The sequence below is a fragment of the Trichosurus vulpecula genome, chromosome 6, assembly GCF_011100635.1.
Source record: "Trichosurus vulpecula isolate mTriVul1 chromosome 6, mTriVul1.pri, whole genome shotgun sequence".
NCBI classification, from domain to species: Eukaryota; Metazoa; Chordata; class Mammalia; order Diprotodontia; family Phalangeridae; genus Trichosurus; species Trichosurus vulpecula.
The window spans coordinates 211,276,650-211,294,540 of NC_050578.1; the positions used below are offsets into that span (position 1 = coordinate 211,276,650).

At 38.4% G+C, this 17,891-nt stretch overlaps 1 protein-coding gene across 1 annotated transcript in view; it reads left to right on the forward strand.

The window, feature by feature from the left end:
• The window catches only part of POLN (DNA polymerase nu), a 321,659-nt gene that overhangs the window by 190,078 nt on the left and 113,690 nt on the right, over window positions 1–17,891 (forward strand). Inside the window, exon 16 of the mRNA XM_036765083.1 lies at window positions 5,872–5,986. Coding sequence (XP_036620978.1) covers window positions 5,872–5,986 — 115 coding nt within the window. The remainder of the gene's footprint in view (window positions 1–5,871; window positions 5,987–17,891) is intronic.

Consider the following 17,891-nt stretch of genomic DNA (forward strand, 5'->3'; position numbering starts at 1 on the left):
CAAACTGAAGCATATGATTTTTCACTTTCTTTATTTTTTCCTTTTATTCTTGTCTTCTTGTACAAAATGACTAAGTGTTTTTCATAATTGAAAAAATAAAACAGGTCGTGGTAAATCTTGTGAAGTGAAGATGTAATATATTTTCCATCCTTGCCTCCCATAGAGATCAAGGTTACTGCCATGTTGGAGTTGAAATTTCCCCATGGAGCAGGCTGACACTGCGCATATTATGTAAAAAAGAAAGTCCATGGCCTCAGATTGTCCATTTGGTGAGAGATCAGAAGTATTAAGTTGTCTAGAGTCAGACTTCAATTATGAAAAAGATATGGGATACTCACCTAAATTGAACTGGATCTAGGGAGAACACTCTGGATCAAGAGGATCAGGACTAGAAGGGGACTAAGATACCACCAACCCCTCCATTTTAGAGAGAAGAGGAAATTAACACCCAGAGAGTCACAGTGGCTTGGGCTTGCCCAAGCTAGTGTAACTAGTCCATCCCAAAGATCGTATTCTAGCTGAGGGCCTCTGACTCCAGCGCCCAAGTGTGAGTCAGTGCCAGCAGACCAACATCACTTGAGGAGGTAAAAGAATATTTTAGCCTAGAGTCATCCAGAAGTTTGAAAGAGCAGGAGAACAAGGAAGGTTCAAGATTAAAACGTATTCATTGGGCAAGCGTGAGTTGTTAGATGGAGACTCCTAAGGTTAGGTTTCCTTAAATAAGTTTCAGCTAGACAATTCCCTGTTCCTGCTAGTATTACCCTTGGGAAAATGACCATCCCTAAGTCATGGCACATAGCAGAAGCATACTTTTATACAACAAATAATCATCATATAATTTCTAGTTTTTGTGAATCTGGATTGTTTCTATAAGTGAAACATAGATCCTTCCTTTATAGATTGATAGTCCTTGGCTGTTCAATTCTGTTCAACTATTTAACATATACTTCTTAAATATCACTGGAGGAGAGGGAAATCAAGCCTCTCTCCTGCCTTCAAAGGAGATAACTTAAAGTCTCACATAGGGAATAAAACACATATACTAGTGGCTAAAATGCAAAATAGAAGGTAGTTTTTAAACTATTGAAAAGAAGTTGAGACAAACTTGAAGTCAGGAGGCCTTAGTTCAAATCCCACCTGTGGGACTTAGTTATTGTTTATGTGAAACTTCCTTGGATGAGTCAGTTACCCTCCCAGAAATTTAGTTTCCTTTTCTACAGATTAGGGGCCATAATTCTTTTACTGTCAACTTTGTAAGGTTGTGAGAAAAATGTTTTGTAACCCTTCAAGTATAAGTGCACAAGAATGTATAAGAGTGGTCCAAATTAAGTCCTCTGAGGCCTTTAGGAAGGAGGGATCATTTCCAATGGAAAAGAATAGGGAAAGCTTCCTGAAGAAAGTGGCATTTGGGCTGAGATTTGAAGCATAGTTAGAATTTCTAGAGGCGGGAAGGGCAGCCATTCATGGAGAATTGTGTGAGCCAAGGCATGAAGGAAAAGTGAGAGATGTGTAGGATGGAAAGCCTGTGCTTCACTTTGCCTGGAAGGCAGATAATAAATTTCCAAGATCCTTTCAGTTCTAAAAATTCATTCAATCCATTTATGCAGTGCCATTTTTGTGATTTGGGAAATACTTAAACCTTTCTATTTGCTCTGTATGAACATGCAACAACAATTTTAATTTTTTAATTAAAATATGCCAGTGGCCCAAGCTGGCCTTATAGAAAGACCCATGAACATGAAAGAGCTCTAGATACCCTCTCAGGTTCTCAGAGCTAGCGGGGGGCCTCACGGGGCATCTAGTCTACCTGAGCAGCAACACCACCTCCAGTGTCCCTGATGTGTCCTGCAAGTCATCGTTCAGACTTTGCTGGAAGGGGTCCCTTGATAAGAACCCCCATTCCTCTCTGAGAGAACTCTAATACTTGGGAATAGTTTGAAATCTGTATCTCTGAAACTCCCCCCTATTCCTGCCCTGCCCCCCAAATTACTCCTACTTTTGCCTTCTGGGGTTAAGTAGAATAAATGTAATTCCTTTCCTACATGTTAAGTATAAAGAACTCATCTCTATCATGTCCCAGATAACACATATGAAGAGAACAGCTCCCTCTTTCTTTCCTCCTAAGAAGTGTCTGGGTTTGTGTTATGAGAATGAGAGAAAGTGATTAGAAAATATTGTTGTTATTGTTGAGTTGTTCAGTAGTGTTTGATTCATTGTGATCCCATGGACCACAGCATGCCAGGCCCTTCTATCCTCCACTATCACTTGTCCAAGCTCATGTTTGTTGTTTCCATGACACTGTCTATCCATTTCATCCTTTGCTGTCCTTTTCTCCTTTTGCCTTCAATCTTTCCCAACATCAGGGTCTTTTCCAATGAGACCTGTCTTCTCATTATGTGGCCAAAGTATTTTAAACTTCAGCTTCAGGATTAGAAAATGCGCTCTCTTCAGTTCCTTCAACCTCCTGTCCCAGCATTAGTTCCAACTCTGAATATTCCATTTTAGCAATTGGTGTCCCTTGGGAGAACTAAAAGTTACAGTGGAGGGGAAGATAAATTTGGCTACCTGAGGGCTGCCATCATTATGAAAAGCCACAAATATTTTTGTCCTTCCTGAACCAAGAAGCCTTCTGAGATTCTCTCTGCTAAAAGTGTTCTTTCTCTTCTTGAATTTTCTAGAGCACATTGGGGCTCTCCTTTCCTCTTATGACCTTCTACTTTGAATAATACTTTTCTGTGTACATGACATATTCTACTCCCCCTGCCCAGTAGATTATTTTCTCCCTGAGGGCAGGGACTGTACCTTTTCACACTGCTGTTGATTCTCCCCCTCTCCTCTCTATCCCCTCACTTGGTTTTCCTCCTACTGCTCTCTCCCACAGGTCCAATTTGCTATGATTCTCTTTATCCTGTTTTTACATCACCTTTATCTTGTTTTTACATCTATTTTAATAAAAGAGAAAAAGAAAACTAGTAATCACAACTAACCAAAATATTGAAAAGGTCTGACATTATATGCAGAATTGACACACATAGGCTCCTATCTCTTCAGAGAAGTAGGGGAAGTACCTTCTCATGTGGACCTACTAAGTCTTCTGCTATAGTGCCACGTAAATTTCTCTTTTGCACCTGCCAATCCACTGTGCTTTTCAAAATGACTCAAACATCCCAAGGTGACCATACCCCGAGATTCTTTCTTGACTTCTATCTTTTTAGTAACGGCCTATCTTTTAGCAGCACAGAAACATCCCAGGACATATTTTCTCATCCCTATCCTACCAGCTACATCCCAGATGAGGTCTAGTCTCTTGAACCTTGTGCCCACCCCACCTTGCCCCAAGAATAAACATTGCTAGTTAATGTTCTCCTCAATGTATGCTTGTTGATTGATTGTTTCTCTTGGTGATTGGCTATAAGAAAGGAAAGCAAAAGCAAGAGAGAAAAATAATTTGGATTAAAGATTTCTGTCTGTATTAGTTGAGAGCCTGAAAAAATGGCAAGCAAGAAAAGAAGTCTACAGGAATCTTGTGAATCAGGAATCAGTGTGTGGGATTTAGCAGTGAGCCTTCTGGGAGCAGAGTTTGGAAAAGTATAAAAAAAAAAACAGGAAATAGTAGGTGGTAAATTGTGTAGCTCTGTTCCCTCAGCATGGGCCCTGTAGCAAAGGGTATGGACGCCATTCACCCTGACCAAAGAATGTCAAGGCCAGTTTGTCTTCATTTCCTTTGGTGTACCCCAAACAAGGTTGACTAAAATGGTTTCTCTGTGTCATATGCTATTTTTCTCCTCCTGATGTCTTCCCAATACATTTGCATCTCAGGTCAGCGCTAGAGAGAATTGTGAGGTTGGTAGAGTTGGTCTTTGGTAGCCTTCCATTTTTCTTTCTCTCCTAGCTCCCATTTGGGAACCACCCCCATCAGTCATTTAATAGTATGTATTTACTGAGCACCTATAAGTGCAAGTAACTCATATAGTTATGCTGCCCCTGGACAGTGCTATCTGCTCAGGACCCTTCATGACCTGTTCCCTGCTCTGTCTTGCTTTCCTATTTTCCAAACTTCCCTAAGTCTGTGTCTTATATGAAGCACTTTGCAAACTTTAAAAGCACCCCATAAATACCACTCTATGAGGTGACCAACAAACCAACCTGATGAATAAATTCATGGTAAACTGTCCATGACCAATAAAAGAGCACTGGGTTTGGAGTTAGAAGATGTGGATTCAAATCTTTGCTCTGACCGAATGACCTGAACAAGTCACTTGTCTTCCTTAGGCTTAAGTTTTGAAGTGTGTAAAATGAGTGGATTAGACTAGAGAATTTCTAAGGTCCACTTCAGTTCTAAATCCTCTGACAGTTTTAATATTTGATGGGTGCATATGGTGCCTTAACCCAAAGACATGAGGAATGTGGGAATTTTAGAGACTACATAGTATTAAAGAGATATCTGTGGCATGATAGAAACAGAGCTGGCCTCAGAGCCAGGAAGACTAGGGCTGAAATTCTGCCTCTAACACGAAGTGTTGGTGTGATTGGGAAAGAGACGCCCTGAGAGTGATGGCACCAAGATAATGACCAGGCTACTTGGAAGATAATCAATGTTACAATAGTTACCAAAGAGAGGAAGTGATGCCAGAGGCACAGATATGAGGCAGTTACTTATTTCCTCCATCATTACCTACCTTACTGCCCCCCTCCCACTCTACATATTCTCTGATCCAGTGACATCGGCACACTTGGTGTTCCTAGAACAAGTTACTCCATCTCCCCTGACTCCCGCTGTTTTCACTAGTTGTCCACCATGCATGGAATGTTCTCTCTCATCAATTTCTGGCTTCTCTGGCTTACTTTAAGGAGGGGGGGGGGGGGAATGTAAGCTCTTCCCTGCCCATTAATAGGCCTCATGTGGAGCTCATTAAGGGAAGCTTGCTTGCTTGTAGGAAAGCTTATACACCTTATGTTAATTTCTAATTGGGCACTGAGCCTATTAGCTGAAAGAATATATTTTCTGAGAGGTGAGCTTTTGCTTTGGGGGTCTCGCTTATGAGAAACATGTTGTGATTCCCTGGTCGAGACTCTGAGTGGCCATATGTTCAAAGTTCCTCAACTCCTCAGAGGCAAAGGCTCTCTCGATTCAGTGGTGCATGTAAAGCTTTGATTCAGGCAGTAGAGCCCTGTCTGTTGGTCTTTATTTCTCTTCTCTGTATTTCCTGTTTGTATTTTATGTGATTAAAAAAGAAAGATTGTTGACCCCTAAAACAGCTATCTTTCCTTAGTAAAGCAGATAAAAGAACCTGCACTAGCAGCCATCCTGGGTATACCAGTGTGGTTGCCACTTACCCCTGGCCACCTTCTTTTAGACACATTTTAGTTTGTCAATATCCTTGCTGAATGTAGTTACCCCAACTTGGGATAACTTCAGATGTGATGCACCCAGGCTAGGAGACAGTCACCTCTCCAGAGACTCCATTTTGTTTCTTTTAATGCAGCCTAAGACCACGTGGGCTTTTTCAGTGAATCAGTCAGTCAATAAGCATTTATTTAGTGCCTCCTCTGTGTTACTTTGCTAAGCACTGGAGATACACAAAGAAGCAAAAGACAGTTCCTTTGCTCTAGAAGCTCACAACCTAATGGAGACAACAAGCAAACACTTATGTACAAAAAAGCAACATTCAGGTTAAATAGAAAAGAATTAACAGAGCTAAGGCACTGACCTCTTTTTTAAAAACATGTATTGTAGTAATTTGAAACTGTAGTGATTTGGGCCAGAGAGGTGAGGGGTCAGTGCTGCAGTAATGGGTGAAACAGGAGTAGAGAAGAAAACTGAAGGGGCTGGTTAAAAGACTGAATTAAAAGGAGGACTGTGTTTGTCAGACTTTTCACAGATTGAATTGCGCATCCTTGCCCACCTCTCCTGTGATCCAGAACTTCTGAAGCTTTTCCAGGAACCAGAGAATCTTGATGTGTTTATGAGCCTGACTTCTCAGTGGTAAGAGAGATTAGCTTACAATACTACCAGATGTGTGCAATGCTAATGTGATTAAAACAGTCTTTAGTTCTTCCACATGTGTTTTAAGAAAGAATTAAATAGTCTACAGTAGTTAATCATTTTTGCCAATCTGTCACCTTTTGAAAAGGAGAGCGGATAAATAATGTGTCAGATAATTTCATAATCACAAAAGAACTGGTATCATCAACATTCATCTTTCATTGTAGTAAAGGATGAACCACTGGAGACTAATAGGAAAATAAAAAGTGTAGTAATAGTGTTTGGCATTAACTGTATGTTCTTACCCCTCTCTCCTCAACCTAAAAGAGACACTAAAGAATGAGGTTGGTCCTCATACTTTCCTAGAAGTGAAGTTTGTTTTTGATAGGAAAAAAAGATCGAAACTATAGTAAACACTAAGTAAATGACAGAGAATAATACTAGAATTTGGATTTCCCTAATAATAGCTGACAATTGTATAATACTTTAAGGCTAATAAATTCCTTTACACACATTAATTCATTTGCTCTTCATTCCTCAGTGAAATGTGGACTATTGTTATTCCCATTTTTACAGTTGAGAAACTAAGACTGAGAAAGGGTAAGGGACTTGCCCAGGGTCACACAACTAGTATTTAGCTGAAGCAGTATTGGAGTCTGTCTTCCTAACTCAAAGACTAGTCCTCAAACTATTGATTAAAGATCAGAAAAAATAAAAATTAAGTAACCAACTTTTAAATAAAGAATTCAGGAAAAGTATTCTCAAAAAAAGTTAACAGAGATGTCAAATAAGTTACTATATTTTGACTGAAAAAGTAATTTAAGGAAAAAATACCTATGAACATTTTTGTAGAAGCAGGGCTTGCTGGATAGCCTAGAAGGAAAGTGGAAAGCTCATACAATATAGCCTAAATTGGCTGAGTAGAATCTTATTTCTGCAGAAACGTTGTCAGTTGTGCTTGTGTTGTTTAACACTGAACCCACCCGTCAGGGCTAAGAAATTCATGATAAGGCTAAATCAGGTCTAGGAAGTGTTTACTTAGCACAGAGTGAAATGGAAAGTTGGTCATTGTACAAATAACTTAGATGGACAGCTAAACCACCTCAAATCAGCCTCCAAATCACTTGGAGACTTAAATCATCTGGCTTGCTTTGTCTGCATCAAGTTAGTTTCAAGAGAGCCAAATCTCCACTTCTTCTGAGAAAGCCCAACCCTAATGTCTTCATTGTACCAAGTGGGAAAACTGGAGTGTTGCAGCTTTTAATATGGTATATGATTGACAGGCTTTCAGAAAATAGCACCAGAAAAAGTATAGCACTAAAGAGAAAATAAGCTTTTTCAGCCTATGTTTATGGAAGCATAATGGGCAATTGAAGTAATCAGTCTGCAGGGAGAGCAAAAAGAAGACCAGAAATAAAATGAAAGAAGAAGTGGGAAAGGTTTACAAGCATAGAAGAATTATTTTAAGTATTTGCTGCATTAAAGAACTCCAAGTTTTAGAACACATCTTTTATTAATTTGACAGGGAGATATTTTGATTCACTGACTAGAGAGTAAGCTCCTTAGGAAGAGGCAGAATCTGTGTCTTATTTCTCTCTGCATCATGCTGAAGCCCAGTTCAGGCCCTATACATAGTTGGCACTTAATTAGTTTTTGTTGAAGTATTTTATGATTTTGCTCTACAAATTTAACATCATCCAAAAACATTGATGGAGTTGCCTCTTGGAAATTTCTCTTTATGTTATGTGAATGTGTATTTTCATTCCCAGGTTTCAGATATTTTGTTTTGTTCAGATAGTACGTGCATGGCTTTGGACAGCTCTCAACCTATTATAGCCATCACTAATAAAGGATTACCTCAAAATATTTTTGTCAGACAATACCAGTATCTGCAAAAGCGCCACTTCAGACTCTTAATAGGTTGCTCACTCGTAAAAGAAATTTAGAGCATTCACACTAGAGATAGGACCTCTTGCCTTCATTTTTCCCTTTGTGTAATGAGAATTGCTCAAATTTCTATAGCACCTTAAAGTTTATAATATATGTTCCTTAAAAGAACCCTCTGAAGTTGGTAACATAACTATCACATTTATTTGTGTGTATGTGAGATAAGTTCAGAGAGATTAAGCAACTTGCCCAGGGTCATATAATATTAAGTTTTAGAACTGGGACTTGAACCTGTCTTGACTCTATTTCTAATACCGCACTGCCTCTCAAAGAATAAAGGAAGTAAAAATGGTAACATAAGTCCTTATAGTTTTGTTATGGTAATTAGGGTGGGACTTTTTTACAGTTTTCTCTTTTGGAATACTGAGGTAATCAAGTACCTTTGATGAGTTTTGCCTTTCAAATGTAATGGCAAGCAAAGTGGACTTCTTGTTGTCTTTGTTTTAGAATGCTTATCAGCACTGAGGAGCCTTTGATTGAATCAGGAGTCTTTGATGACCTGATTAAGTCAAGGGAAGGCCTAGTTCACAGTGGGTTTGAGTCCTGTGGTTGTGACCACCCTTTGGCCCTAAAGAAGTGTATATAAACTCAGAGGTTAGTGTTTTGCCTTTGGGAGCGCACACGTTGAAAGAGTGTTGGTGACTAGACTCTGGGTAGCCATTGAAACAGATGCACCGCCCCGCCCCCCTAGCTTTGAAAACCCAGATGTTGGTGCTTCTCTCTGGTAACTATGTATGTATTGTGATTTGGTCAGACAGATAAAAGCCTGTCTGTTGATCTATTTGTAATTTTTATTTGTATTTGCTCTGAAGTTCAGGGTGCTAGCTTTCCCCCCTGAACTAATGGTATACGTATGTTTAATTAAAGTAAAATTGTTAACCCCTCAAAGTTGCTTTCCTTAGAAAAGCAGATCAAGGAATCTGTGCTAGCAGCCCTCCTGTGTGCTCTTGTTGTTGGTCTTTCACCTCCACAACAGCTGCTAACAACATTGTTGTTACAAGGTTTTAGAGCTGGAAGGAGCTTCGGTTATTCTCTAGTCCCAAACCCCCATTTCACAGATGACACAACTGAGGGCCTATTAATTAAGTTAAGTAATTTGTCCAATGTAACTTATCTAGTAGAATTAGGACTGAACTCGGTTCTTCTTACTAACCTTAAGTGTAGTTATCTTTTCACTGTGTCACACTTTCTTTTGATGAACTACAGAAAGAAAAGACCAATTTATCTTTGGACAGTGGCAGCAGGGTAATCCCCTCTCAGAAAGAAGGATCCACAGTATGTGAACAGTGAGCCATTGTGGATATGATTGTTGCCAATGGGAAGGTAGAACAGCAGATTGGGGGAGGGGGGACTTTGAGGTGTGGGAAAGACTAGCTAGATCAAAACGAATCTTTTAAAATAGTTGTTTCATAGAGATGCCTAATTGTTTAGCTTTGAGAAGAAGGAAATACTATAATAAAAAAAAAGTGAGGAAACAGGGAGTAGTCTAGTCTTGGCTGGAATATAGTTAGTATGTGAGTCTTCAACAAGCATTTCTTAAGTATTTACTACGTTCCAGGCAGCGTGCTAAGTGCCAGGCATGCAAAAAGAGACAAAAGACAGTTACTGCCCTCAAGGAGCTCACAGTGTAATGGGAGGGACAATGTGAAAACAACTAGGTGTTGCCCTCCTACTCCACCCTACTAGCCTCTCCACTGTAAAAGCTCTTTCGTGCGTGCGTCCTTTATGTGAGATAATTTTCCCCGTTCTTTCTCTCCCTTCCCCCTTCTCCTAGTGCATATGTCTGGAGTCTTAAGATAATATTAATATATTCATGGGAGATATCACTCTGTTTTTCAAGTCCTGTTTCTCTCATAGTTATATGCTATAAACGAGTCAACAAATAGTAACAGTGGTATATTGTGTCTCTCAGCCAATGGTATGACAACAGAATGTCTAGAACATAGGTACTTAATAAATGCTTATTGAACTGAATTGAATTGTGAAGGTAATATAGAAATTCATTTATGAAAACTTTCCTATTCCTTTCTCTCATTTTTAGGAAGGTTAGTCTTAATACATATGTGGATCATTCACATAACCATTTTAAAGAGATTTTTAAAAGAAGCATATGGGTTGCAGATGTCTTTTCAATTACATCCATGATTTTTTTTCCAGTTGTTCAGTATCTTCCCCTTTCAAATAGCTTGAAAATCAATCCCATAATGCTTTCCAAATTGTATCTCCTCCATCATGGATTTCTTTTTCTAAGTATACTTAGTTTGATCTGGCTGTTCTTCCATCTTTGTCTTCTTTAACACCAACTTCATTTTCTTGTATAGCACATCAGGGACTGTGGTGTTAAAATCTAACTGTGGTTGGTTCACTGTTATCAATGATAAAGAATAATTTGTTGTAGGAATGCTGATAGATCTATTCTATCTGGCTTAATTAGATCCTACCCCAAACTTTGCAGACTTAAAGCATTATGCAAATGTGAATTTTTATTAACATTATTTCTTGCAAATAATAATTTAAAATGAAGAGGGTGGCCACAAGAGCTGAGCTGGAAGTAAGACCACTAGTGTTGGGGGAAGGGAGGCGCACTGCCAGTCTTAGGGCTTTTGTGCCCATCTACCTTTTAGTGGCAATTGGGCAACAATTACCATGGATGTTGAAGATGATGGGCCCCTTCTCCACACAGCTTTCTCACTTTTGCATTATTGTATGAGTGGGAGATAATTCTTTTGAAGACTTCACAGAGAGAGAAAATATAAGAATTATTTCTGGAATAAGCAGGGGCAGTGAGAGGATGGAATAGACCTTCGGATTTAACCTTGTAGGAATCTGATTACCTAACTCTCAGGAATTTGGGGCCTGGGGCAATAAGTCTCCTCTCTCTCTTTCTCTCTCTCTCTTTCTCTCTCTCTCTCTTTCTTTCTCTCCCTCCCTCCCTCCCTCCCTACCCCCTGTCCCCGCCCCCATGCTAGCACAGAGTTGTTACCAAATCCAGGAAGACTCCCCCTCCCCTCCCTCATTCCTCCTCTTTACCTTGGATTGGCTGTGCTTGATTTCCTGGTTCTTTGTCTAGCTTTTCTCATCTAGATTGTAAGCCTTCCCCCCAGCCAATGGAGAGGAGGGATAGTAGTGGGTGGGAATCTTTTTGCCTTAGAGTATAAATTGGTCTCTTGCCTTTCGTAATTTGCCTCCTTCCACTAGTCCATCCTAGTGGAGGTGATGCCCAAGTCTCACAAGATTTGTCAGATAAAGACTAATTCCTTTTCTGTCCCTACCTGAGAAGCCTCTGTGAATTATTGGAGTACTCGGGTGGGCTCCCACCCCACACATTGTAGCTCTCTCAAATGATTGGGCGCTATCTGTAAATATGAACATTTGAAGAACTTAACCATTAATACAAAATTTTTCTTTTGTTGGATCTTTATGAAAGACATCCTCTGTGACCCTGACATATGCCTCTATCAATCACATAGTCCCCTCTTTAACAGCTTGATTGTTATCGCTAGTCAGCAGGTTATTGAATAAGATTATCCAAGTAATCATTTTTATAGAGTTTTCTATGATTTTGATGCTCAGGTGAAAGATGGTTTGTCTCCTCAGTGGACTTTAAGGGTGTGTTTATCAGTAGTCTGTGTTCATAAAGATATGGTTCACTGGAGAAAATTGCCTTTAAAGTATGTATGTTCCAAAAAGCTAGAAACAAAATAAATGGTCAGTGACTGACTAAGTAAATTATAGTACATCAATGTAATGGAATGTTGTTACACTGCAAGGAATGATAAATATGAAGAATTCAGAGAAATATGAAGATTTGTATGAAGTGATATAGAATGAAGAAAGCAGTGCCAAAAGAACAATATGTACAAAGAGTACAACAACATAAATAAATTCAAAATGGTGAGTGATGTGTTATCCATCAGTGTATCAAGTTTCCATTCTTCCTCAAGTACATATGGGGTGGTTCCATTATTGTTACCAATAAGAATAGATCTCTTTGTGAAAAAGGACTTAAGGCATGTTAGTATATATGTCTATATCTCTAAATGCCATAAACAGTTAAGATATGACCATGCCACTTCACGGTTCCCATAAGATATTCTGTGTTTGGCACCAAAGTATTAGATTTTCCAATGGCAGACTTATTAGCACTCAACAGGATAATGATTAATCAAATCACTTCTTCCTTATGAACATTTTAATTATTCATGAAGTTCCCCATAATCATGTTTTCAGAGGGAAGTATAACTAATAAGATAAGAAGCTAGTTTGAATCTACCCCTTGAGTAAAAAGTACATGGTCACTCTTCCTAACTACATTTTAACTAATGGTTGTTATCATGAGCCATACGCCTCAAGTGAATGTTTTAGACTCTTCCCGTGATAAGTGCATTTTAAGGAATATAAATCTTTCCTGCCTTTAGATTGCAATTAGAGACTTTTTATCTTCCTTGAAATACCCATCACCGTGATTTAATGTAGTAGCAAGTTGGTGGTCTTCTAACACACAGTAAAAGGTTGCTAAACAAGATGACCTTACTATTTTCAAAGATGTTGTAATTAAAAAGTGACTAGAAAGTAGGAATCAAAATTCAATGTAGGGTAGTGGAAAAAGTGTGGAACTTGGCATCAAGAGACCTGGGTTTAAATCCCAACTCTGCCATTTACTAGCAATATGACAATAGTCAAATGTCAAGTCTCTCAGTGTCAGTTTCCTCATCTGTAAATGAGAATAACAGTACTTCAATGCATCTGTGATTTCATCAATATTTTCTTCACCCATTCAGAGCACATACTGCTTGTGCTTTCTCATTCTGGGCAATTCTTGTCCAAATCTTTACATAAATATTCTATGAAGGATCTGCCTCCTCTTCTTGCCCAAATTGGAAGCCTTTCTTTGGTGATTTTGACATTTCTTAAATGCCAGTATAACAATCAGGCTGCCCTCAGTTTTGCCGTGTGGTTGTTCCACCACCTTTTCTGGTCATATGAGTCCTTGGTGATGTCTTTCAGGCTTCTTCTCGTGTGCAAGTCCTCTCCAAGTCCATTGTCAGCCTCTTGCCTGCACCATATATCTTTCTATTGCCCTTTGGGCCACCTACAGTTTTTATGCTTTGGAGTTCGTGGTGATTACTGGAAGAACATAGTTGTTAACAGAAAAAAAAATTGTGGCAGAGAGTCCTGTCTAAAATAGAAACAAGAATGCACTACCCACTTCTTACAAATGTTGTATGTAAAGCACTTTGCACAGCATTACAGGAACATGAGCTATTGTCATCACTAGCCTCCCAGACTCATTGAGAGGAAAGTACCAAGTGAATTGTAAAGTGCTACACAAATGTGAGCTATTATGATGGTTGAATTGTCAAAAGATCACTTGGACATAGATGCTAGTGTCAAGGCAAATGAGTGCAAGCTTGTGTAGGTATAGTAGTCCTAGGCCTTTTTTAGATAAATACTTAATTTTTTGTTGTATTGATCAGAATAGCCAAGTGTTTCACAGCTGATCATCTTTACAACATTGCTGTCACTATGCTTGAAGATCTGTCAGTTCTTCTCACTTCCCCTTTCTCTCAGTATGTCCCTCATGTGAAAATTTGATAAACATGACTTCAACCAAATCATTGACAAAAATGTTGACAGACAAAGGTTCGGGTATTTGAAACACTGTCAAATGGAAGAGGGCTTAGACTCAGTTGGCCCCAGGGAGAAGAACTAGAAACAGTGACTGCAGTTGCAGAGAGGCAGGTCTGAGCTTAATATGTGCAAAAGCTCCCTAACAATGAGATCAACCACAGCAGGCATGGTAGTGAACTTTCTTATAGTGGAGCCTGCTTAATCCCTTGTGCTTGAAATGAGTTCCTGTTGAGGTATAGCATCGACTACATAGAATCTAAAGACCCTTCAAATCTGAGATTCTGAGACACTGTGATCACACCCTCAATAATATCAATCAAGCTTCTCTGATCTAATGGACTCCCAGATGTTGTCATTCTGTTCAGCCTCATTCTGATGTGATCCCAGTCCTGGCAATGCATACTAGAACATAAACTAGTATTCCTTCAGTGGAGATTCATTTAAGGTATTTTTGCTATTTTAGTTAGATTGATTGGGTTCTATTATTTGTTTCTATGACATAACATATTGTTTGGAAAAAAAAACCAGAAGTATCATGAGTATCTCTGTGAATCAGAGGGCCCAGATTCAAATCCTGGCTATTATTTGGTAGATTTGTGATGTTGGGCAAGTCACTTCACCTTTTCAGTGACTCAGGTTTCTGATTTGTAACACGAAGGAACTGGATTTGGTAACTTCAAACAAGATCCTTTTCAACTCTAAAGTCCTGTGATCCTACACACCCTGTGCTCTTACACCTCTGTATTTCTTGCTGACATGGTTTCCTATGTCTGAAATGTTCTCCCTCTCCCTATTGTTTGTGGTATTCCCACCTGTCCTTTAAAGCTCAACTCAAATGCCGCCTCTTCCAGGAAATCTTATTTAATCTTTCCTGTCAGTAATTACTATACTACTAGCATACATCTGTCTAATGTACTCACCAGGTAAACTATAGTTATCTATAATGGGATTATTTCACTGTACTAGACTGAAGGCAGGGTTTTTTAATATTTAATATTTTATTTTTTCCTCTCCCTTCCTCTTTCTCCCAGTGCATCTCTCTTTCTCACCCCTTAATTTTCTTTTATTTTTTTAGATATCATCTGATAATAGTCAACTCACACCAGTGCCCTCTATCTAGATATACTCTTTCTAACTGCCCTAGTGGTGAGAAAGTTCTTAGGAGTTACAAATATCATCTTCTCATGTAGGAATACAGTTTTAACCTTATTGATTCTCTTATGATTTCTCTTTCCTGTTTACCTTTTTATGCTTCTCTTGAGTCTTCTCTTTGAATGTCATATTTTCTATTCAGCTCCGGTCTTTTCATCAGGAATGCTTGAAAGTCCTCTATTTCATTGAATATCCATTTTTTTCCTTTGAAGGATTATATTTAGTTTTGTTAGGTAGGTGATTCTTGGTTGTAATCTTATTTCCTTTGCCCTCCAGAATATCATATTCTAAGTCCTCCTATCCTGTAATGTAGAATTTGCTAAATCTTGTGTTATCCTGACCATGGCTCCCCAATATTCGAATTATTTTTTTCTTGGCTGCTTGCAATATTTTCTACTTGACCTGGGAGCACTGGAATTTGACAGTTTTCATGTAGCTGTTTTGACATTGTTTTACTCTTCTGAGTTTGTGTTTTCATCTTCCCTGTTATGATTGTAAATTTCTATGATTGGATTTTTTTGTTGTTTTTTGCTCGTTTTCCAGCTTATTTCATGACTTTTAATTTTATGTTAAAGTTGGGCTCTGCTCCTGGGCTGAAGGGGTCACGGTTCCAAGCTTCTTGTGCTGGGGCATGGAGCCTCACCAATTCTGTTTTTTGTTTGTTGTTTTTTTTTTTTGCCTTTTTTTTTTTTTTTGGCAGGGCAATTGGGGTTAAGTGACTTGCCCAAGGTCACACAGCTAGTACATGTGTCAAGTGTACCAATTCTGTTTTTTAAGGAGCTTTTCTCTTCAGTGAATTTTTGTACAACTTTTTCCATTTGACTAATTGAATTAACTGCCTAATGAAGTACTGACTTCCCCATCAAAATAAGTGTGGATGACCACATGTTGAGAATATTATAGAAAGAATTCATCATTGGGCTACCTCTTAGGTATCTTCCAACTCTAGGATGTTGTCTCAGAGCCAGGAGAACATTGTACACAACCACAGATATAAGGATGTTGTCTCGGAACACCTAAAATGCATTAAATTAATTCACTTTCATTCACCAAATATTTTTAAAGCATCGACATGTGTAAGTCCTTAGAAAGTTGCCTAAGTCACTAAGAGGTTCACTGAGAGATTTGCCCCATATCAAACTGTTCTAGGTGCCTGGGATATATAGGTAAAAATCAAATAATTTCCACCTCAAGAAGCTTATCTACTTTTTATAACATTTAAGAATAATAATAGCTGCTATTTCCATAGCATTTTATCCTTTAAAAGTGCTTTCCTGATAACAACCCCGTGGAGTTCATAATGTAAGTTATTATTTCCATTTTATAAGTGAGGAAAGTAAGAATTAATGACTTGCCCAAAGTCATATAGCTAGTAAGTATCAAAGGCAGAAAGTCGAATGCTCTGTAGGGTATTATGTCCAATCTGGGCTTTATACTTGAGCAAAATTTGTATTATTCAAAGAGACTCCAGAACAAAGTTTCAGGATTAAAAAGTTAGAAAAATCAGAATGGTACTACATAGCCTAGAGATTAACAACAACAACAATAATAATATATGACATTTACATAATGCTTCAAGGTTTGCTACTTACAAGATAAGTGAGATAAGTGCTAGAAAAGATAATGTTTTAAGGAAAAGTTGGGATAAGATATCTGTAGACCCTGGGCAAGGTTTGAAAATTGTGTCCCCTGTCATCTTACTGCTCTCCTGAGTCTTCTTCACATTTTTACTGTTAGTTACCACTTGACTGATTTATCACAAAATAAAACCTTTTCTTTTGTGGAAAAAAAATGGAATTCCTAATATTTAGAAGATGTGGATTTATAAATAGTTGTATTAAAAGTGACCCTTTTGATACTTTGTAGAACTAGACACAATAATAACAAAATTAATTTGGAGGAACAAAAAGTCTAGAGTCTCAAAGGAAATATTTCAAAAAGAAAACACTCCCAGTCCTCAAATTATTCTATAAAGCAATAGTCATCAAAACTATTTGGCACTGGTTAAAAAAAATTTTGAAAAATAGAGCAGTGGAATTGACTAGAAAAGTCAGACAAATGAACTTAATAACTCATGTTCTGACAAACCTGAGAACATGAATTAGTTGAGGAAGAACTCTCTATTTGACAAGAACTGACAGAAAAAGTGGAAATGTTTGGCAGAAATTAGATGTAGACCAGCATTTTAAACCATATTTTACAGTAAGCTCGAAATTAATACATGACCTGAATATAAAGGGTCAAACCATTTAAAAAAATGAGAAAAAGATGAGATCAGATACATTTCATAGCTATAGCTAAGAGAAGAGTTCTTAACCAAACAAGACATAGAGGCAATCACAAAAGATGAAATAGATAATTTCCAGTACATGAAGTTGAAATGCTTCTGCACTAACAAAATTGTGCAATCAGGTTAATGAGGTAAGCTCTCCATGGGAGTGGGGTTTGGGGTGGGAATCTGAATTAAATCTCTGATAATGGTTTTCTATCCAAGGTATATAGGGAACTAACACTTGGTTTTAGCATAAAACAAAAACCAATAGTTATTCACCTGGTGGATAAGTGAACTTCCTTTACTCCCCTACTCCACATCCCCAAATCCTTCTATATTCTTTAGTCCTCTATGCACTCTTCCCTTCTTTCTAGTCTCTTAAGAACAGGTAGCCCTTCTCCTGGTCAGGGCCAAGGCCTTTGATGCCATTTCTGGAGCAAGCCCTTGTGAACATGCCTCCTTGGCTTGTGCTATGTGTGTGTGTCTGTTGTGTGTGTGTGTGTGCACACGTCTGTCTCTCTCTGTCACACACACGTACACACAGACACACAGACACACACAGACACACACACATACACATAAATGTCTCCCTTCATTTTATAGCTAAAGAAACCAACACCCAGAGATGGTGGGGGGGGGGTGCAGAATTTATTCTGGGTCACGTAAGTATTAAATAGAAGATCCTCGATTCAAACCCAGGGCTTTTGATTCCAACTCTGGTACATTTTCCACTAATCCTTAAGCTCAAAGAGCTTACAGTTTAGTAGAAGATACTGGAGACATTTGAATGAAACCATAGACATTTCCAAAGCAACATATTAGCAAATACTTGTAAATGTGCTCAAAGAGTAAATACCTAAACCCTGTGGTGACATGGAATCAAAAGCTTGGACAGAACACACA